Source organism: Mus caroli, unplaced genomic scaffold (genome assembly GCF_978045245.1).
Source record: "Mus caroli unplaced genomic scaffold, Mus_caroli_1 scaffold_18, whole genome shotgun sequence".
NCBI classification, from domain to species: Eukaryota; Metazoa; Chordata; class Mammalia; order Rodentia; family Muridae; genus Mus; species Mus caroli.
This window is the reverse complement of record NW_028227273.1, coordinates 49,343,425-49,365,780: the sequence shown is the minus strand read 5'-3', so window position 1 is coordinate 49,365,780 and position 22,356 is coordinate 49,343,425. Positions and strand designations below refer to the sequence as shown.

The 22,356-nt window shown below is 43.2% G+C and overlaps 1 protein-coding gene and 1 long non-coding RNA gene across 2 annotated transcripts in view; one reads left to right on the top strand and one right to left on the bottom strand.

The window, feature by feature from the left end:
• Cdc5l (cell division cycle 5 like) overlaps positions 1 to 12,552 on the bottom strand; it is a 45,221-nt gene extending 32,669 nt beyond the window's left edge. Inside the window, exons 1-5 of the mRNA XM_021149453.3 lie at positions 12,213 to 12,552; positions 3,768 to 3,871; positions 2,457 to 2,618; positions 1,777 to 1,904; positions 441 to 540 (exon numbers count right to left, since the gene is read on the bottom strand). Of these exons, the coding sequence (XP_021005112.2) occupies positions 441 to 540; positions 1,777 to 1,904; positions 2,457 to 2,618; positions 3,768 to 3,871; positions 12,213 to 12,257 (539 nt within the window). The 5' untranslated portion in view covers positions 12,258 to 12,552. The remainder of the gene's footprint in view (positions 1 to 440; positions 541 to 1,776; positions 1,905 to 2,456; positions 2,619 to 3,767; positions 3,872 to 12,212) is intronic.
• A 119-nt stretch (positions 12,553 to 12,671) lies between these two features.
• LOC115029757 (uncharacterized) lies at positions 12,672 to 21,931 on the top strand. Its single transcript, XR_015045810.1, has 3 exons — positions 12,672 to 13,017; positions 13,598 to 13,678; positions 14,858 to 21,931. It is a non-coding gene; the product is annotated as an uncharacterized LOC115029757 (long non-coding RNA).
• The last annotated feature ends 425 nt before the right edge of the window (positions 21,932 to 22,356 follow it).

Here is a 22,356-nt window from a genome sequence, read left to right as displayed (position 1 = left end):
AAGGTAGCTCACTTTTTAAATGAAGACTTGTCTGACAGCCTAGAATTTGGCTCAAGGCTCATTAATTGCCTCTATGATCAGCCTCACAGCCAGTACCTGCCCAACACTAATCAAGGAGGATGAAGAACTGACAGTCACGTGAAAGCCACCTGATGCCAAAATGCTACAAGAGATCAAACAGAACACGCTGGGTCAAATATGTGCCCATAATTTCTGCCATACTTTGTAAACTTTTTAAGTGTACTTTTCCTATAACTATTCTGAAATAGGGAGAAAATACAGAAGTTGTTTTTGTTCCAGAGCAATAAAGACACTAAGGAGTAATAGCAAAATGAGAATTGATCAGCTCAGACTAGTCACCAACTGGAGCACATAGCTATACAATTTCCTGAGCCTAAGGATGAACAACTAATTATTGCACACAGAATGAAAAAACGTGCCTGGCTTCTTCCAACTGCTTTTCTCTTGCTTTCCTTTTAGCCTTCTTTCCTTGAGTATTGGCCAGACGGGCTCGAGCCTCAGAGAGCATCTCAAGTTCATCTGCAAAAATAAAGACAAGAAAAAGTAAGCTCCTCTCCGACATCAGCAGTCAGGCAAATCCTCGTGCTTACAATGGCAAAAACATCCATGTACTCACTACTGTACAGGGCACAGAAAACCTGGAGTCAGAGAAAGTCAGGTTACAAGTCATCCCATCACTAACTTACTAGTTATGTAAGCCTGGTCCCACATTTACCTCTGTGAATGTTTCCCATTAAAATCAGAGTAAGAATGTCTACTTCAGAGATGCTAAGAAGAGCTAAGAAAAATGACGTATCTCAAGCAAGTAGCAAGTATTCACTCACAGAAAGCTCTACTACAGGAACATTCCGTATCACCAACAAACTGGCACATCAGCAGCAGAGAAATAAAGCAACAATAATCCCGGGGAAGGAACAACCTTCAAAGACATTCTTTCCCTCAAAACTGTGTCTTCTCTAAGACATTTCTACAGCTCTCCTGAATAGAATAACAACATAAGTGTCATAATGATGGACAAGACTTAGATTTCACTCAGGTCACAGTCCTCTCTCTTCCCTCAGTAAGAATTACCAACTTAGTATCTCCAGGGGAGGACCTGGTGCCTGTAACTTTAAACGTTTCCCAAGTGGAAAGGAGGTAGACAGTCTCTTCACTGACTAGTCACTCTTGGGAACCGCTGCATTCAGACTTTAAATCTGAAAAAAACTACCAAGTACCCACAAAAAGGTAAAGTAGATATTACTCTCCACCCTCAGCAGGGAAAACTCAAGGTCAGAGAGCATATATGACTTAGCTAAGGTCAAATAGCTAATAAATAGCAGAGATGGAGCCAAAGCCCAATCCCCAACTCTTGACTCCATGTGTCACAGACTCACTGGGAGTCTCCAGCACAGCTCTTGTAGCACAGCTCTTTCCTGGAAAGTAAATCACCCTAAAGTCAAAGAAACAGCAAGGTCCAACATGCTAGCTTGTTGCCTCTCCTTCTACAAAGGGAATGAGAGACAGGATCCTGCGAGGCTCACCACTTGCCTCTAGAACATCTGCCTACTTCACTGCTCAATTCATTAAATGAAATGAAGAAGCAGAAAATAAGGGGCATCCTCAAAAAAGCAATCTAATAAAAACAGGACCAGACACACTTGGGGAGATACCTCGAATAACCACTGACAGAACTGGGACTCTAACAGTCAGGATCAGGAGAACTAAGGCCTGAGTCCTGTACTGTGAGCAGAGCACTCCCCATCATCCACTCACCCTCATCCATGTCAATCGGGTCAGGCCGGGCTGGCTTGGTCTCTGGGTTTGGATCTATCTCTCCAGGCTTAAGCTTTCGGGGGTCATCTGTTGTTTCCTCTTCATTGTCCCTTTGAGCAGTTTTGTCCCTTGAAGGGAAAAAAAAAAACCCAGATGAGTTAGTCCCGTATCACACCATTTAGTATGAGAATTACCGAAGTTCTAGCTCTGGCACTCTCTCCTTCCCCAAATAAACAACAGATGATCGCTATGGAAAACAGCATCTTTACAATTGCTTCCCATGAATAAAACGGCATTAAAATTCTTTAATTTCGGTATTTCCACGCATGGTGAAACCCAATGACAAGCAGCCCTTCCTCACAAATGCAGAACATCCAGACAAACACTGCTGGAACAGAACAAGAAGGTCCTAATAAACTCTCAGCAGCCCAGGCGATGGGGCCTCGTGCACAAACACACTCTCTCTCTCTCTCTCTCTCTCTCTCTCTCTCTCTCTCTCTCTCTCTCCCCACTAAGATGAGTGTGACTTGCACATTTCTAAAGGAGAGGCGGAAGACATAATTTTGCTCAACCATTCTGGAATACAGAATTCAGGGACTTTAGTTTCTATGGCTTTAGTCACAAGCTGGAAATGCTCTAAGTTTGTTCAGCACATTAACAAATGCACAGTTTTCACTCACAGGAGGAATTCATAGTGTTCCAGGCACTGGGCTGCTGTTCTTCCTATGATTGGAGCAATGGTCCTCCACTGCGTTGGCATCAGCTTGGCCAGGTGCAAGAGTTTTTCTTCCTCTTCTCTGGACCATTCAGTTTTTTTAATACTTGGATCCAGCCATTCGTACCTATTAAAGACAACATCGCAAACATTAGTCAAGTGCCATGTTCTGACTCTAAGATCACATGCTCTCATCCCTCAATCACTAACACCATCTCTGACAAGAGAACTCATTGTCAAGTTAAACTTACTCTCCTTCCCCTCTTCACATTACAATGTATTCTAACTATGTACTTAAAAACCTAATAGACTGAAGTGCAAAATGCAATCATGTCATTTCTTTAACTAGTATTTGTTGTCATTTGGTTTGGTTTTTGTTGGTAACTGTGGTGTTTTCTTTCGGTTTTTTTTTTTTTTTTTTTTTTTGGTTGAGACAGGGTTTCTCTGTGTAGCCCTGGATGTCCTGGAACTCCACCTTAGACCAGGCTGGCCTGGTACTCGGAGATCTGCCTGCCTCTGTCTTCCATGCTGGGATCAAAGGCGTACATCACCACACCCAGCACTTGTTCTTATTTTTTCTGAAGTTCTAAAAGTATCTAGGAAAAAATAGCACCTTATATTATTTATATTACAATTTCACTGCACTTCCTTATGCTTGAGTCCCGCAGCATCTTCAATTACTTCTCTAAGCATCCGCTTAAACCCACTAAATGTTCCAGAGCTGTGTGCTTCCATCTGCTGTGCTTTAAATTTAAAGTAGAACTCCTAGGGCATCCGCCATCTTCTAAGGTCTGCCCAATCTGCCTTGTCTATCAGGTATTTAGCTGAGTGAGAATCTGTCCTCACTGCCACTGGTGCTCAAGCTAGGCTGAAGCTTAATGGCTTAAGGCCGCTAAGAGGAAGGGAATCAAACTATTGCAGCCTAAAAGCCACCTTCCTTCTGCGCTGTATCTGACCCTTTCCACCATCTACCTAAGATTCTGCATTATGTCTCACAAGGTACTCTCAAATAAAAATATTAACTCGCTTGGACAAGGATTCACAACTGATCAATTAGTGCTAAGCTGTGAGAAAACAGGCAGGGTAAAGAGGAGGAAAAATGGTTTGCTCAAGACACAGGAAGCAAGTGGTAAGTACATTTAAAGGCAGCTCTCTCCATACTTCCCTCCAAATCACAGTTCATGCTCTTGGGGGTGGGGGAGATGAAATGAGCCATCTCACTCATCACAGTGGGAATCAGGATCATGTTGGTTTCCACTTACTGGCTGGTACATACCATCTGGCTTTGCACTGCTTTGCCGATTTCCTATGCAGCAATGAGGCAATCCTAGACCACTGGTTTTTCCCATATTTCATTACCGCTGCTTTCAGAATTTCATCCTAGAAGAGTTACCAAAGAGAATACATTCAGTCACACACCTCCAAATGAGGAAAAGCAAAACTTAAGTTAGTACCTGCAGAGTTCCTGTAAGAGACACACACGATCATTTAAAAGAGAGAGAGAGAGATGGAAACTTTATTAACAGTTAATGATAACTAGCATAGAAGAAGCAGAAGGAGATGACTGGGAGGCAGCTCAGTGGTTAAAGAGCATGTACTGCTCTTTGCAGACAACCTGAGTTCAATTCCCAGTACCCTCATCAGGCAGCTAACCTATAACTCCAGCCCTAGGGGGGTCCAAAGCCTCTAGCCACGGAAGGCACCCGTACTCATGTACAGATACATAATTTTAAAAGTAAAAATATATTTTTAAAAAAGATTTATTTCCTGATAAACAGCTTCAGTGCAGTAGCTGGATATAAAATTAACTCAAACAAATCAATGGCCTTTCTCTACACAAAGGATAAACGGGCTGAGAAAGAAATTAGGAAAACAACACCTGTCACAATAGTCACAAATAATATAAAATACCTTAGTGTGACTCTAACTAAGGAAGTGAAAGATCTGTATGATAAGAACTTAAAGTCTCTGAAGAAAGAAATTGAAGATCTCAGAAGATAGAAAGATCTCCCATGCTCATGGATTTGCAGGATTAATATAGTCCTGCCGAAAGCAATCTACAGATTCAATGCAATCCCCATCAAAATTCCAACTCAATTCTTCACTGAGTAGAAAGGGCAATTTGCAAATTCATCTGGAATAATAACCTAGGATAGCAAAAACTCTTCTCAACAATAAAAGAATCTCTGGTGGAAGCACCATCCCTGACCGCAAGCTGTACTACAGAGCAATTGTGATAAAAACTGCATGGTACTGGTACAGAGACAGACAAGTAGATCAATGGAACAGAATTGAAGACCCAGAAATGAATCCACACACCTATGGTCACTCGATCTTTGACAAGGGAGCTAAAACCACCCAGTGGAAAAAAGACAGCATTTTCAACAAATGGTGTTGCCACAATGGCGGTTATCATGTAGGAAAATTCGAATTGATCCATTCCTTTTTTGTTTGCTTGCTTTTTGTTTTTGTTGAAACTACACACAGGGTTTCTCTGTGTAGTCTTGGCTGTCCTGGAACTCACTCTGTGGACCAGGCTGGCCTCAAACTCAGAAATCTGCCTGCCTCTGCCTCCTGAGTGCTGGGATTAAAGGCGTGTGCCACCACATCCAGCTGAATTGATCCATTCTTTTTTTTTTTTTTTCATTAATTAATTTATTTATTCATGTTACCTACCAATTGCAGCCCCCCTCCTGGACTCTCCCCTCACCCTCTTCCCCTTCTCCACTGAGAAGGGAGAGGACCCCTGGGTACTAACCCACCCTGGCACATCAAGTCACTGCAGGACTAGGTGCATCCTCTCCCACAGAGGCCAGACAAAGCAGCCTAGTTAAGGGAACAACAGCTTTAAGGACAGTTCCAGATCCAAAGCTGGAATTCTTACGTCATTTCAGTTAATGTTAGAATCAGTTAAAAAGAGTTTGCATGCAATCCAGTAGTAGGTAGAACAGGTGCTTAATAGGCCTGAGATAGTGGGTCCACCCCACCCGGACCTCAGCATAGAGAAAGGTAGAAATGAGGCCAGACAATTTAGCCAAGGGCAGTAGAATATGTCTGTAGTCTCAGCTACTCAAGAGGTTGAGGCAAGAAGATTATTTGAGTCTAGAGATTTCACATGGGAAAAACAGTGAGACCCTATCTCACTAAAATTTAATTAACTCAGAGAGACTAACTTAGGATAGGTCTAAACTTATCACTTGCTGATTTGTTAACAAATATTCTTCTTAGGTTACTGCACACATTTTCCATATTTTATCAATTAATTATCAATATTTCAAATATAAGCATCATTTAATATAGAAAGGAAAGCAGAATAACTTTATTTTGTGTGTGAATGACAAACACACATATTGTGAGATCTTGCATATTTTCATAAAACACATGGTTTAAATGGCTCTTTTCTCACTTAAAACGAGGGCCAAATATTCCTTGTATAAGCAACTATTGTTCAGGAGCCTAACTACTAGCAGATAGGAATGTTTCTAATGTTTAAACTTTTTTCATTGCTCTTTTCATAAGCATTCTATTTTTGTGTCATTATATCCATTTGAAACATTTCCCACAGGGCAACAGAAGACCTAAAACAATGCACACTATGGAAATTATCACCACTTTAAAATATGTAATACTTGATGAGGCCTTTCCAATTCAAGGCTTAGTATGATTCTCTTAAACAATTTTCCCACCCCTATGAAGCCCTTTGACCTTGATGCATCAGAAAATATTTTTCTTTAGCCGGGCGTGGTGGCGCACGCCTTTAATCCCAGCACTTGGGAGGCAGAGGCAGGCGGATTTCTGAGTTCGAGGCCAGCCTGGTCTACAAAGTGAGCTCCAGGACAGCCAGGGCTATACAGAGAAACCCTGTCTCGAAAAACCAAAAAAAAAAAAAAAAAAACAGAAAATATTTTTCTTTCAAGAGAACCAGACAAAAATGTGACTATAATAGTCGTCCTAAATCTTAATCGCAATGCAGAAGATTATATGTCCACCTCTCAGACTTGCAGAAACATTCTACACATGCATGTATAGAAGCTTCTTCTTCTTTATCTTAATGAGGACATATTCCAGTGTGCTCACTGTACTAGGAGATGGGCATTGACTGATATTTTTAAAAAAGACTTGGAAATTAATATAGTACATTCTTATGTCACAGTAAAGAATTGACTTTTCAGAATTCTAGTGTTGCCTGTGTTGAAAAACACTGGGAATTTTCTTTTTTTTTTTTTTGATTTTTAATATTTTTATTACATATTTTCCTCAATTACATTTCCAATGCTATCCCAAAAGTCCCCCATAGCGCCTCCCACTTCCCTACCCACCCATTCCCATTCTTTTGGCCCTGGCATTCCCCTATATTGGGGCATATAAAGTTTGCAAGTCCAATGGGCCTCTCTTTCCATTGATGGCCGACTAGGCCATCTTTCGATACATATGCAGCTAGAGACAAGAGCTCCGGGGTTCTGGTTAGTACATCATGTTGTTCCAACAATAGGGTTGCAGATCCCTTTAGCTCCTTGGGTACTTTCTCTAGCTTCTCCATTGGGAGCCCTGTGATACATCCAATAGCTGACTGTGAACATCCACTCCTGTGTTTGCTAGGCCCCGGCATCGTCTCACAAGAGACAGCTATATTTGGGTCCTTTCAGCAAAATCTTGCTAGTGTATGCAATGGTGTCAGCGTTTAGAAGCTGATTATGGGATGGATCCCTGGATACGGCAGTCTCTAAATGGTCCATCCTTTCATCACAGCTACGAACTTTGTCTCTGTAACTCCTTCCCTGGGTGTTTTGTTCCCAATTCTAAGAAGGTGCACAGTGTCCACACTTTGGTCTTCATTCTTGAGTTTCATGCGTTTATCAAATTGTATCTTATATCTTGGGTATCCTAAGTTTTGGGCTAATATCCACTTATCAGTGAATACATATTGTGTGAGTTCTTTTGTGATTGTGTTATTTCACTCAAGATGATGCCCTCCAGGTCCATCCATTTGGCTAGGAGAATTGATTCTTATCTCTTTGTACAAAGCTCAAGTCTAAGTGGATCGAAGAACTCCACATAAAACCAGAGACACTGAAATTTATAGAGGAGAAAGTGGGGAAAAGTCTTGAAGATATGGGCACTGGGGAAAAAATTCCTAAACAGAACAGCAATGGCTTGTGCTGTAAGATCAAGAATTGACAAATGGGACCTCATGAAATTGCAAAACTTCTATAAGGCAAAAGACACTGTCAAACACAAAAAGGCCACCAACAGATTGGGAAAGGATTTTTACCAATCCTAAATCTGATAGGGGACTAATATCCAATATATACAAAGAGCTCAAGAAGCTGGACTCCAGAAATTCAAATAACCCCATTAAGAAATAGGGTACAGAGCTAAACAAAGAATTCTCAAGTGAGGAATACCGAAGGGCTGAGAAGCACCTGAAAAAATGTTCAACATCCTTAATCATCAGGGAAATGCAAATCAAAACAACCTTGAGATTCCACCTCACTCCAGTCAGAATGGCTAAGATCAAAAATTCAGGTGACAGCAGATGCTGGCGAGTATGTGGAGAAAGAGGAACACTCCTCCATTGCTGGTGGGATTGCAAGCTTGTACAACCACTCTGGAAATCAGTCTGGCGGTTCCTTAGAAAATTGGACATAGTACTACCAGAAGATCAGCATTTCCTCTCCTGAGCATATACCCAGAAGATATTCCAACCGGTAAGAAGGACACATGCTCCACTATGTTCATAGCAGCCTTATTTATAATAGCCAGAAGCTAGAAAGAACCCAGATGTCCCTCAACAGAGGAATGGATACAGAAAATGTGGTACATTTACACAATGGAGTACTACTCAGCTATTAAAAACAATGAATTTATGAAATTCTTGGGCAAATGGATGGATCCTTAGTGAGGTAACCCAATCACAAAAGAACTCACATGATATGCACTCACTGGTAAGTGGATATTAGCCCAGAAACTTAGAATACCCCAAGATACAAGGTGCAAAACAGAAGAAAATCAAAAAGAACGAAGACCAGAGTGTGGATACTTCATCCCTCCTTAGAATAGGGAACAAAACACCCATGGAAGGAGTAACAGAGACAAAGTTTGGAGCTAAGACGAAAGGATGGACTATCCAGAGACTATCCAACCCAGGGATTCATCCCATAATCAGCCACCAAACCCAGACACTATTGCAATATACCAGCAAGATTTTGCTGAAAAGACCCTGATATAGCTGTCTTGAGTGAGGCTATGCCAGTGCCTGGCAAATACAGAAGTGGATGTTCACAGTCATCTATAGGATGGAACACAGGGCCCCCAATGGAGGAGCTAGAGAAAGTACTCAAGGAGCTGAAGGGGTCTGCAACCCTATAGGTGGAACAACAATATGAACTAACCAGTACCCCCTGAGCTCATGTCTCTTGCTGCATATGTAGCAGAAGATGGCCTGCCACGCACTCTGGTTGAGTCAGCTTGACAGGCCGAGGCCTGGAAGCCACTCACAAGGCAGACAGTTTCACAGAAACTCACCTCCTGGAGTCTGGCGTTCTCTCTAACCCATACATTCATATTCCATTCCCGAGTTAGTCTGGTGTATGGATCCACGTGCTCTCTTTTAGTATTATCCTATTATAAGTGCCTTTTAAGATTGAATTCTGACATAGCTGAGCCTTCCACCAGTGTTCCAACGTCCTAGAAAGTCCTTGAGCTGACCATGGGCTTGGAATTCAGTAAGAATGTTGCCTATTCAGAATTACCTCTGGTATTACACTATCACTTTGAATAAAAGCTAGGTCATAAATAAAAGTTTGACAAATTACATTCAGATTCTACACAACCTCTCCTGTGTGCATCTGTCTGTCATTCCATCTGACGCTTTGCCCACCCGAGACTAGAGACCCGTTCCATGCAGACAAAGGGGCCCAGAGGGGCTGCAGCAATAGTCTAGTTGGCCATCATTGGGAAGAGAGACCCAGTTTGGTTTTGCAAACTTTATATGCCCCAGTACAGGGGAATGCCAGGGCCAAGAAATGGGAGTGTGTGGGTAGGGGAGCAGGGTGGGAGGGAGGGTATAGGGAACTTTTGGGATAGCATTTGAAATGTAGATAAAGAAAATATGTAATAAAAAACAATTATTTGTTTATTTATTTATTTATTTTATGTATATGAGTACACTGTAGCTGTAGATGGTTGTGAGCCATCATATGGTTGCTGGGAATTGAACTCAGGACCTCTGCTCACTCAGGCCCCTGCTCGCTACTGCCCAAGGATTTATTTATTATTAAACATAAGTATACTGTAGCTGTCTTCAGACACACCATAAGAGGACATCAGATCTCATTACAGATGGTTTTGAGCCATCATGTGGTTGGCTGAGATATTAACTCAGGACCTTCAGAAGAGCAGTCAGTGGTCTTAACCGCTGAGCCATCTCACCAGCCACATATCTTAAAAAAAAAAAAAAAAAAAAAAAAAAAACAGAAAAAAGGACATCTTACCTGGCCCTCAACAAACTGGAGGTGGGAAAAGTCAATGTTGAAAACACTACTTTCTGACAGACAAAATTATTCACCGGTATGTACCTGCCATTCTCCTCACAAAGTTCACATACATTTATATATTTTCTCAAAACAAGAACAACAAAAAATTTCCTGAATATCTACCTTGAACCAGGTCTTATATACTTCTGGAGAGAGAATCAAAGAAGCAACTTGAGACTCTGGTTCAACACATTTCCTCTCTGGCAGGCATCCTACTCACAGCCGCCCAGGATCCACACCTCCTCTACCTCACCAGTCAGCACTCTGTCTACCTACTCCAATCTCCAAACTATTTCACCAGAGTACCCAAGGTATAACCCAATCCCCAGACATCCTGCCACTCGAGCTCACAAACCTAAGAGTCATAGATGAATGCACTTGAGCACTTTACTTTTAGGCTTTTTCTACAATGAACTTGAATTGCCTGTCTTCTACCTAAGCCCCTCCACTCCATCTTCTCTCCCACTACTAATTGGTAGAGTATCCACCTAGCATACTTTAAGTCCTGGATTCGATTCCCATAAGACTTTGCATGACAGTACATACCTCTTATGCCAGAACGGGAGGTAGAAGCAGGAGAATCAGAAATTAAGGGTCACTCTCATCTACATAGCAAGTTCAAAGCCAATCTAAGCTACATAAGACCCTATCTCAGACAGACAGACAGACAGACATCGACACACACACACACTCTACAGGGTTTTGACCACTATAGAGGAATCCTGATGTTACTTGATTTTGTGATTCTGCTTCTTCCTCAGAAGCCAACTCTTCTAGTTTAAATTGTCTTAGTGCATGCAAGTCCCTTTTCAGTGCCTCCATTTGTAACTTTGGTAAAGTTTTTCAAAACTTCAACACATCTTCAACCAAATACATACAACAGGTACCTATCCTACAAGATTCATTCCCAAACATCACCAAGAACTCTGCCTCATACTAGAATGCCAAAGCCTGGTCCTACTATACTGCTGTCTGATGAGGACAACAGCAACTCATTTTTTACTGAAAGCCTACTAATGTAGCTGCGTTCGCAATGTTCCAAACTGGCAACTCATTTCAAGAGCTTAAATACAATTATTTATTTGTCTTATAAAAATGAGTAATCTGAGCTGGGCGTGGTGGCGCACGCCTTTAATCCCAGCACTCCGGAGGCAGAGGCAGGCGGATTTCTGAGTTCAAGGCCAGCCTGGTCTACAAAGTGAGTTCCAGGACAGCCAGGGCTATACAGAGAAACCCTGTCTCGAAAAAACCAAAAAAAAAAAAAAAAAAGAGTAATCTGAGGCTCTCAGAAGTAACTCAGCCGGAGCCACACAGAAGTGCTGTTTGAAAACAAAGCTGTAGCAAATGAAAAATAGGTGCCACAAAACCACTGAACAACTAACTCTCAGCGGGACGACCAACGAATGGGCAAGGAGGATTCTAAGAAGTGTTCTCAGCTAAGTTTGGAGAATGGTCAGAAGGATGCCAAAGCAATAAGGAGCTATCTCAAGAATGCACAAGACAGACGGAAAGGTGCTCATACATTCGGCGCATTCGATTAAATGCACGTTAACTTAACTTCTATTTTACTTCCTTCCTTCTGCTGTTCCGCTCACCGTGACATAATCTACAACATTTCTGGACGCAACCACCACCGTAGGTAAGTTTGTCCTAACTGGCTTCTATCCCGGCAAGGGTGGCGTGACTGGAAAGGTAAGAGAAAGGACCCAGGTCCTAAGATAAGCAGAGATGTGCAGACGTAAACGGGCAGCCTGCCCGGCTGTAAAGAAGTCAGGGTAAAAACAAAGTTGCAGCCACGGCGGCTTCTAACAGAGCAAAGCGTTGTGCACGAGCTGAGATCTGAAGGAGCTGGAGAAACACCAGGCTCCCGGGGAGGTCAGGTCGGCGGCCACCGGGCTGCAGAGGACACCGAGGGGGCGCGTCCCTAACTGATCAAATAAGTGATCAAGGGCCTAGCAAATGCCAAGCGAGGAGCGCCGAGCGACAAGTCGCGACCTCGCCCCCGGGGTGAGCCAGGTGACCCGAGCCCGCACCCATGCACTGCGAGGGTCCCCGGGGTCCGCGCAGTCGTCGCCCCGCACAGCAGACCCCCGCGGGACAGCCACGGCTCCCGGAGCTTCCCCGCGCGTGCGCACACGCTACCAGAGCCGGCGGAGGGCTGCGGACGGCGGGAAAAGCTGCCTCACCTCCGTGTTCCTCCACACTCCTCCTTTGATCATAATCCGGGGCATTTTGGCGGCGGAGTGTCCCGGCAAGGGGGCCGAGGGGAGCTTCGAGAAAGTAGTAACGGCGCTCCGGTCACGGGACGCAAGAAGCCACTTCCTCCCTAGAGCGACCTTCTGCTTTGAAGAGCTCTGCGCAGGCGCGGCGTGGGCAGCCCCGGGAAATCTCGCGAGATCTTAGCGGCCGAGGGCAAAAGACGCGGGCGGTTAGGCTGCAACCTTAAGACTGACGGAGACTCATCAAACCGCAGAGGCCAAAGCGCCCGACGTGTCGCGCGCAGGTCCGAGACTAGGGTGAAGGAAAACAAAACTCTCGCGAGATGCCAGAGGTGGAACTTGACCGGGAACGCAGTGAAAGGATTGGTCCTGACGTCATGCGGTGGGCAGTGCTGGGGGTGGGGAATAAATGTGAGGGGTGTGGCGTTCCGCAGCACGCTTGATCCCCAGGGAGCGCTGTTTGTTTAACTTAGCGCCGCGCTGGGCATCCCGGCGACCGACGAGGACTTCGCTGAGTCCTCGGGAGATGCAAGCGAGTCCGTTCTCTTTCTGGGAGCTCCAACCCGCAGCGCCAAGCGCCGAGGATGCCGGACGGACTCAAGATCCTAACTCTAAACCTGAGGGACTGAACGACTGCTCGCCCCAAAGTGTTCGCTCTCCTTCCCGGAAGGGCCACGAGGAATTCGAGGCGACGCCCTAGGGACCCTCGGGAAGCGTCACGCCAGCCGCTTTCCCTCATCCCTCGCTGTTGGGTGTCTGTGGAACAAACTCGGTGAGTTGCGGGAGTCTCGCCCCTGGAATCCGGGGTCGTCCTCTGAAGAGTGGAACAAACAACTTGTTCATCAAATCAGAGGGCGGCTGCGAGTCCACAAAGTCTCGGTGCGGTGGAAATTGTCAGACTCTCTGCCATCTCCTCTCTCTTTTTCTCACGCAGATTTCTTCACTATTCCAGAGCAATTAATTACTTGGTGTCACCCCAGGTCCCTAGGGAAAGATTTTATTCCGTGCATAGCGGCTCTGGTTTGTTGTCGCTGTTCATGCTTCCGTTTGCCCCTTCTCGAAGACATGACGAATTTTCCGATTTGATTTTTGTTGCGATTTTTTTCCTTGAAGTAGGAAATTGTATCAAAATATCACTGCTTTCAGTTGAGAGGGAGGTAGTGTAGTGTTATGAAGAACACTTCGGTTTAGTGACCTACAATCTCATTTCACTCCTGTTAACTGACAGGATGACAGGTTAACAAACAATTTTCTGCCTCTGGTACTCTTTGCAATGCTCTCTTGTAAAGATGTGTAACCATTACCTCCTGCCAACATCACTTAGTTGTATGGTTTTTATCCCACACACCCAGGTCACAGACCATTTGGTTGACCAGATCAAAGCAAATCTGAAGACTCCTCTCTGGGGATCTTAACGCTAGGATCCGAAAGAGGTCAGTGTTTCTGCTAGCTACCAATTGTGTAACACCTAACAATTGTATTTTGAACTACATGGTCCCTGAATCTAGAACATTCCCAAGTCGTAACTACTTCCATATCCCCCTTTTGGATTTAGTCATTGAAGTTAGCTTTCCATTATTTGTAATGGAGAGGCCTAATAAATCCACAGTTGAACCAGTCCTCTTTCACATAGGCTATTCTAAAGGATCATGACAGTGACTTCTTCCACTCAACATTCTGTCATCTTTATGCTAACTTTAAAAAAGGTATCTCTTCTTTAAAACATGTTAATGCCACCTGCTAGAAAATTGTTACAAAGGATTGGTATTTTGACAACAGAACATACTTCAGCAACCTATTGAGATCTATCCATGTCTGTGGTGTGGATTCAAGTCAGATGCTCCAATATTGCCCCTTTTATTATGTGAATTAGTCCTCCAAGTGTCATGCAGGCCCCTCTCTGCACAGCAGCCCTGGCAACTGTCCTTGAACACCTTTGAACATAGGTGGTGTGTCCTTAGGATGCAGTATCTGAGATTAGCACCCCATATCCAGAAACAAAGAGATAGGTTCCACATCTTCCTCACTCAGCCAACATACATTTTCCTAAATGTCCCTCAGAAAGTCAGTTGCATGGGAAACTCTATAAATACATGTTTCATGATTACTTCAAGCAAACAAAAAAAGACCCCACATTTCCCATCCTCCACTTTATGAAAGCCAATAAGAACTTGTAAGATGAGGAAGTCTCTTTTTTCCCTGTTGTGAGTTGAAATACATCTCCAAGTAGATTCATTCACATCCTAACTCTTGGTATCTATACATGTGAACTCATTTGGAAATATTGTGGAGTCTTCACAGATGTGATTGGGTTAAGATGAGACCATACTAGTGTGAACTCTCCAGCCAGCGATCTAAAGAAAGTGGCTTGTACTTTTAATTCTGAGCCATTCACTACAGTTCCTTTTACTGCACTGATCATGCCTGGATTCCTGTATATCTGACTGATCCGTGGCATAGGGGACCTGCTTTAAAACAAGTTAGTTATGCTCCAGGATACACATATACAAAAGGATTCATTGGAATGATTTTTGGAGCTGTCATAGCTGTCACACAGTTACCCTATTCAAAATAAACACTTGAAAATGATGTTTGATAACTCCCTTCTATAGTTTTCAGGACTGTGATGACTATTCTTCGTTGTCAACTTGACTATATCTGGAATCAGCTACAACCCAGAAATGGAGAAGAGCACACCTGTAAGAGATTGTCTGCTTAAAGTGGATGAATCCACTTCTAGTCCAGACCTTTGAGGTAGGAAGACACACATCTTTAATCTCAATCTTGAGGTGGGAAGACGTCCCAAATCTTGAGATACGTCTTTTGTGAACATATGAGCCATACCTTCACCAGGATGTCTGTATAAGGACATAGAAGAAGGAAGCTTTTACTCTTTGTCTACTTGCCCTTGCCTTGCTAGCACATCCATTCCCTCACTGGCATTAAAGCCTACTTCTGCATTGCAGCATATACTGAAGACCACCTGAGACATTGCAGCCTTGTGGGACCGAGCAACCACTAGATTTTTAGACTTTCTATTGTTGGATTAGCTGGACTACAGAGGAAGGAGAGAGAGATTCATTCCATAAGTTCTGTGACTCTAGAGAACCCTGACTAATACAGATTTTTGTACCAGAAGTGGTTCTAGAGAAGCAGAAGTATAAGGATGAATCTTTTAAGTATCTGGAATAGGCATTTCAATTCACCGGCACCTTCAGCTACTGAAGTCTCTCCAGTCACCCCCTCTCCTGGGAGCTTGGAGAGTACTGAAGGCCCATGGTATGAACTGTATTACAAACTTAAAGAGATAAATGAATTTGATTATCCTGGCTCACCAATTGTGAGCAACAATGGATTAGGTGACCCTATATATGAAACTTTTGACAGTTTGGGGGAAAATAAGGAAAATGATGCTGCTGGTTGGTTGCTTTTAGCATCTCTGGATAAACTGATAAAGGATAGGAATGAGCTCCGGGATAAAATTAACCAACTGCAGAATATGGTGAAGGACAACAAAGAACTTAATGATAAAATTGACCATCTTCAGATGCTCATAAACAATCTAAAGGTTTCTAAGTGTGCCCTGGAAAAGAATCTTCTCTCCAGCAGCCACAAAGCTCGGTTTATGGAAAACCAAACTGAAGCTCTCATTATTCGGTTAGCCGAGTTACAGGGGAAATTCAAGTCCCAGCCTCGGAAAGTGTCAGCAGGTAAAGTAAGAGCATTAGTTGGTAAAGAATGGGATCCTGTAACTTGGGATGGGGATGTGTGGGAGGACCCTATTGAATCTGAGAACTTTGAATCCTCAGATTCTCAAGTGTTTATCTCACCTGAGGAAGTAGTACCCTCAGCCCCACCCCTTGAAATACTGCCTTTTTCACCTTTCACTGAGGAAATTAATCCTTTGTTATCTATTAAACCAGCAGTGGCTATCTCTAAAGGAAATGCCAAGCAAGACAATACTGATGTCCCTCAGAGCCTCAAAATAGTTGCCTTTAGACCTACACCCAGACTTAAGGCAAAGCAGGCTCCTAGAGGGGACATAGAAAGTGTGGTCCATGAGGAAGTGTGCTATACTACTAAGGAGCTTAATGAGTTTACTAATTCATTCAAGCAGAAGTCTGGGGAATATGTGTGGGAATGGATTTTAAGGGTGTGGGATAATGGTGGAAGGAACATAAAACTGGATCCGGCTAAGTTTATTGACATGGGCCCTCTGAGTGGAGATTCTAGGTTTAATATGGAAGCTCGCACAGTTCAAAAAGGTGTCAAAAGTTTGTTTGAATGGTTGGCTGAAGTGTTTGTCAAAAGATGGCCTACTGAGAAGGAATTGGAGATGCCTGATATCCCTTGGCTTAGTGTTGATGAAGGGATTCTAAGGCTCAGGGAAATTGCAATGCTAGAGTGGATATATTGTGTAAAACCTAGTGCTCAACAATGGGAAGGCCCAGAAGACATGCCCTTCACTAATCCAATAAGACGCAAAATGGTGAGAGGGGCACCAGCACATTTGAAGAGTTTTGTTCTCTCCCTTTTGCTTGTGCCAAACCTTAGGGTTGGAGATGCTGCTACTCAATTGGATGAATTAAATGCAATGGGCTTAATTGGGCCCCGGGGTAGCAGGAGCCCAGTGGCAGCACTGAATCGACAAAAGCAAGGTGATCATAACTATTGTATGAGCAGCATAGACAACACAATGTTCATAATGGCATGACTTGTATGGACCTTTGGTACTGGCTCATCAGTCATGGTGTTTCCAGGCATGAAGTGGATAAGAAGCCTACTGAATATTTGATTTATATAAGTGGAAAAATTCTCAAACAAGTGAAAGAAAGGCTACATTGAATCATGGCACAAGGCAATCTCAGTCACTGAATCAATTTTCAGATGTGAGCCAGTTTGCAGACCCAGAACCCCCTTGAATAAAGGAGTAACGAAGTTTCCCTGAGGAAGGACCTTAATAAAACACCTTAAAGTTTTACTGTTAATCATTCTCCAGTCTTTCCCCAGAGGGAGATAGGGCTTTTTACAAGGGTAGTTGTACACTGGGGGAAAGGAAACAATCAGACTTTCCAGGGTCTATTGGATACTGGTTCCAAATTGACACTGAATCTTGGAGATCCCAAGTAACATTGTAACCCTCCAGTTAGAGGTGGGACTTCTGGAGGCCAGGTAATTATTGGAGTTTTGGCTGAAGTCCTGTACTCAAAGTAGGTCCCTAAACTCATCCTGTGGTTATTCCCCCAGTCCCAGAGTTTATAATTGAGATACATATATTTAGAAGGCAGAATTCTCACATTGATTCCCTGACCTGTGGAGTGGAGCTATTATGGCTTGAAAGGCTAAATGGAAGTCTTTAGAGTTGCCTCTGCCAAAGAAAATAGTGAATCAAAAACAGTATCATATCCCTAGAGGAACTGCAGAAATTAGTGCCACCATCAAGTTCTTGAAAGATGCAAGGGTGGTAGTTTCTACTACATCTCCATTTAACTATGCTATCTGTCCAGTTAAGTGACAGTTGACCATCAAAACCTCAATCAAGTATTAACTCCAATTGCAGCTTCTGTACCAGATGTAGTGTCCTTACTTGAGCAAATTAACACATCTGGTACATAGTCTTCAGCTACTGATCATGCAAATGCCTTTTTCTCAGAACCTGTTCGTAAGGACTACCAGATGCAGTTCCCTTTCAGATGGCAAGGCCAGCAGTATACCTTTACAGTTTTACCTCAAGGATATATAGACTCTCCTGCTCTGTGTCATAACTTAGTTAGAAGGGAACTTGATTGTCTGACTCTTCCACAAAATATCACACTGGTTGTGATGGTTTGTATATCCTTGGACCAGGGAGTGGCATCATCTGAAGGTGTGGCCTTGTTGGAATAGGTGTGACCTGGTTGGAATGGGTGTGTCACTGTGGGTGTGGGTATAAGATCCTCACCCTAATTGCCTGGAAGTCAGTCTTCCACTAGCAGCCTTTGGATGAAGACAGAACTCTCGGCTCCTCCTGCACCATGCCTGCCTGGATACTGCCATGCTCCCACCTTGATGATAATGGACTGAACCTCTGAACCTGTAAGCCAGCCCCAATTAAATGTTGTTTTTTATAAGACTTACCTTGGTCATGGTGTCTGTTCACAGCAGTAAAACCCTAACTAAGACACTGGTGCACTATATTGACGATATGCTGACTGGACCAAGTAAACAGGAGGTAGCAACTCATTGGTAACAACAGATATGAATCAGAAGATAGGAAAAATTCAAGAACTGTCTACGTCAGTGAAATCCTTAGGAGTTCAATGGTGTGGGGAATGCAGAGATATTCCTTGTAAGGTGAAGAATAAATAATTGCAGTTGACCCCACCCCCCACCAAGAAAGAAGCATAATGTTTAGTGGGCCTATTTGGCTTCTGGAAGCATTACAACTCTCACATGGGTTTGTTACTCCAGGCCATATACTAAGTGACTTGGAAAGCTGTTAGTTTTGTGTGGGGCCTGGGACAGGAGAAGGCTCAACAGATCCAGGCTACTGTGCAGGCTGTTTTACCACTTGGATGACATGATCCAGCAGACCCAATGGTACTTGAGGTGTCAGTGACAGATGGGAATGCTGTTTGGAGCTTTGGCATACCAGTAGGTGAATCACAGAAAAGACCTTTGAGATTTTGGAACAAGGCTCTACCGTCATCTGCAGACAACTATTCTCCCTTTAAAAGACAGCTCTTGGCCTGCTATTGGGCCTCAGTGGAAACTGAACATTTGACAATGAGCCAGCAAGTTACCATGTGACCAGAGCTGCCCATCATAAGCTAAGTATTATTGGACCACCAAATCATAAAGTAGGACATGCACAGCAGCAATCCATTATCAAATGGAAGTGGTATAGAGCTGGAGAGAAAGCTCAGCAGTTAAGAGCACTGGCTGCTCTTCCAGAGGTCCTAAGTTCTATTCCCAGCAACTACATGGTGGCTCACAACCATCTGCAATGGGATCTGATGCCCATTTCTGATGTGTCTGAAGACAGCTACAGTATACTCGTATACATAAAACAAATAAATCTTTTTTAAAATGGAAGTGGTATATGCATGATTGGTCCTGACCAGGTCCTGATGGCACAAGCGAGTCACATGAAGAAATTGCCCAAATGCCTATGATTTCTGCTCTTGTTACATTGCAGTCTTACTGCCAAGCATACACCTATAGCTTCATGGGGTATTCCCTACAATCAGCGTACTGAGGAGGAGACAGCTAGGGCCTGGTTTACTGATGGTTGTGCACTTTATACAGTCACCACCCAGAAGTAGACAGCTGGAGCATTAAAAACCCTTTTTGGGACAACTCTAAAAGATGCTGACAAAGGGAATTCTTCACAGTGGGCAGAACTTGGCCAAATGAATGATTGTTCACTGATTCACGTGCTGTAAAAAGGATTGGCTGAATAGTCACTGACATGGAAAGATCATGATTGGAAAATTGGTGAGAAAAACATCTGAGGAAGACGTATGTAGATGTGCAGAGGATGTGAAGATATTTGTGTCCCATGTAAATGCTCTTCAAAAGGTGACTTCAGCTAAGGAGTTCATTAATCAAGTAGATAGGATGACCTATTCTGGGGACAGTCAGCCTCTTTCTCTAGCCATTCCTGTCATTGCCCAATGTCCACATGAACAAAATGGCCATGGTGGCATAGGTAGGGGTTATGCATGGGCTCAATGATACAGACTTTCACTCATCAAGACTGACCTGGCTACAGCTGTTCTGAGTGCCAAATCTGCCAACATCAGAGACCAACATTGAAACCCAGATATGACACCATTACCTGGGGTGATCATCCAGCAACCTGGTGGGAGGCTGACCACATTGGACCATTTCCTCCACGGAAAGGACAGTGCTTTATCTTTACCGGAGTAGATAGTCTGGTTACAGATTTGCATTTCCTGCACATAATGCTTCTGCCAAAAACACAATTTATGAACTTACAGATTGCCTTATCCATCATCATAGTATTCCACAAAGTATTGCTTCTGACCAAGGTACTCACTTCACAGACAGAGAGAAGTGTGACAGTGGACCCATGATCATGGAATCTACTGGTCTTACCATGTTCCCCACCATCCTGAAGCAGCTGGCCAGATAGAAATATGGAATGGCCTTTTAAAGACACAGTTACAGTGCCAGTTAGGTAGCAGCAGCCTAGAGGGCTGAGATAGGGTTCTTCAGAAGACAGTATATACTTTTAGTCAGCATCCAGTGTAAGGTACAATTTCTCCCATAGCTAGGATCCATGGGTCCAGGAATCAAGGGCTGGAAAAGGGAATATTTTCACACGCCATCACCCCTAATGAACCCTAGGGAAAAAATGCTTTCTGTTCCTGCAACCCTAAGTTCTTTGGTTCCAGAGGGAGAAGTCTCCTGCCAGGAGCTGCAACAAAAAAAAAAAAAAAATCCATTGAACTAGAAGCTCAGACTTAACCCCTGGCAACTTTGGGCTTCTAGTGCCCTTAAACCTACAGGTTAATAAAGGAATAGCAGTATTAGGAGGAGTTATTGATCCAGATTACCATGGGGAAATTGGATTGCTTCTCCCACAGAGGTACAAAAGATTATGTCTGGAATTCCTTAGAGATTCCTTAGAATGTCTCAAAGTACTATCATAACATGTAATTAAAGTCAATGGGAAAGTACAACAACCTAATCCAGGCAAGATGACAAAGGGCACAGACCCTTCAGGAATGAAGGTATGGGTCACTTCTCCAAGGAAAGAGCCAAGACCTGCTGAGGTACTTGCTGAGGATGGACAAAATACTTAATAGGTAGTAGAGGATGGTAGTTATAAATACCAGCTAAGGTGATGTGACCAGTTGCAAAAAAGAAAGAAAGAAAGAAAGAAGCAGCAGGTGGATTTCTGAGTTCAAGGCCAGCCTAGTCTACAGAGTGAGTTCCAGGACAGCCAGGGCTATGCAGAGAAACCCTGTCTTGAAAAACAAACAAACAAAAAAAAAAAAAAAAAAAATTGAGGATAATAGTTGGCATGAGTGTTTCTGTTGTGTTTTCCTAAGAATGCATTTGCCCAAATATTTGTGTTTTCCTTCAATTTCTTTATCATATGTTATAACATCAACTAAGAGAATAACAATAAACCAGACATTGGTGGTGCACGCCTATAATCCTAGCACTTGGGTATAATCCTAGCACTTGGGAGGTTTAGGCAGACGGATTTCTGAGTTCAAGGCCAGCCTGGTCTACAGAGTGAGTTCCAGGACAGCCAGGATGACACACAGAGAAACACTGTCTGGAAAGAAAAAAGAGAGAGAGAGAATAACAATAATTATCATTATTTAAGTTTAAGATACTAAAAGGATGTCCCCTAAAGGACATTGCCACCTAGTCTAAATTTATAATTTGTTTGTAGTTGGACCAGGGTTGTACGAGTTATGTCATGTTAGGTGTAATTATGACCTGGTTAAATATATAATGCATCTGTGATTTTACATGGAATGGTTATATTATGTTCAAGCATTATCATGACCTGATAATTGTTTTCATTTGAAAATTATGAATTAAGAAGCTATGATTGTGTATCAAGTTGAAAAGAGGTGGACTTGTGATGGCTATTCTTGGTTGTCAACTTGACTATATCTGGAATAAACTACAGTCCAGGAATGGAGACCACATTTGTGATTGTTTTTCTGCTTCATTTGAAGTGGGTGAATCTACTTCCAGTCTAGACCTCTAAGGTAGAAGGCATACATCTTTGATCTGAATTTTAAAGTAGGAAGACACAGGCATTTAATCCAAATCTTGAGGTAGTAAGACTCAATCCCTTTAATCTGGGCCATAACTTCAGCTGGACATCTATATAAGGACATAGAAGAAGGAAGCTTTTGCTCTTTGTCTACTTGCTCTTGCCTTGCTAGCACATCCATTCCTTCACTGGCATTAAAGCCTACTTCTGCATTGCAGCATATACTGAAGACCAGCTGAGACTTGCACCTTAGTGGGACTAAGCAACTACTACATTCTTGGACTTTCTCTGGATACACAGTATGAACAGTGTGTGCACAGAATGAGGCATGGTGGGGGTGATGGTTCGCAGACAAATCTAGAGCTG